The 361-nt window shown below is 67.9% G+C and overlaps 1 protein-coding gene across 1 annotated transcript in view; it reads left to right on the top strand.

The window, feature by feature from the left end:
- ZNF618 (zinc finger protein 618) overlaps positions 1-361 on the top strand; it is a gene marked incomplete at its 5' end in the record, with an annotated part of 90386 nt that overhangs the window by 31790 nt on the left and 58235 nt on the right. The window contains one exon of the mRNA XM_009283450.2: positions 186-224. Coding sequence (XP_009281725.2) covers positions 186-224 — 39 coding nt within the window. The remainder of the gene's footprint in view (positions 1-185; positions 225-361) is intronic.

The following is a 361-nucleotide window of genomic DNA, read 5'->3' as shown; positions in this document are numbered from 1 at the left end:
ATGGAGGGCGGTGCCCTTGTGTGTGCTTCGCGGGCCGCGAGGGCGGGGTGCCGCGACAGAGAAGAGACATGGCCGGAGGAGAGTGAGCAAGTGAGGCGCCGGGGTCGGCCGAGGCGCAGCGCCACGCTGTCGGACGTGGGGCAGAGTCGGCCGTCAGATCTAAGTGCAGCTCTTTCTCTTTGCAGACACTGAAGCTGCCTCAGGTGAAGGAGCCTCACAAGGCAGTAAGTACTCACGGCGCTGTGGGTGCGTAAGGGGGGGCCGGGGCCTGGCGTGTGCGAGCACCGCGGGTGCGTTGCGGTGCACAGGGCCCTTTTGCGGGCGCTCTCCCCTCGGGTACGGCCAGAGGCTTGCTGACCGC

Source organism: Aptenodytes forsteri, unplaced genomic scaffold (assembly GCF_000699145.1).
Source record: "Aptenodytes forsteri isolate BGI_AS27 unplaced genomic scaffold, ASM69914v1 Scaffold534, whole genome shotgun sequence".
Lineage (NCBI taxonomy): Eukaryota > Metazoa > Chordata > Aves > Sphenisciformes > Spheniscidae > Aptenodytes > Aptenodytes forsteri.
The sequence above is the reverse complement of the archived record's forward strand: the minus strand, read 5'-3'. Positions and strand labels throughout refer to the sequence as shown.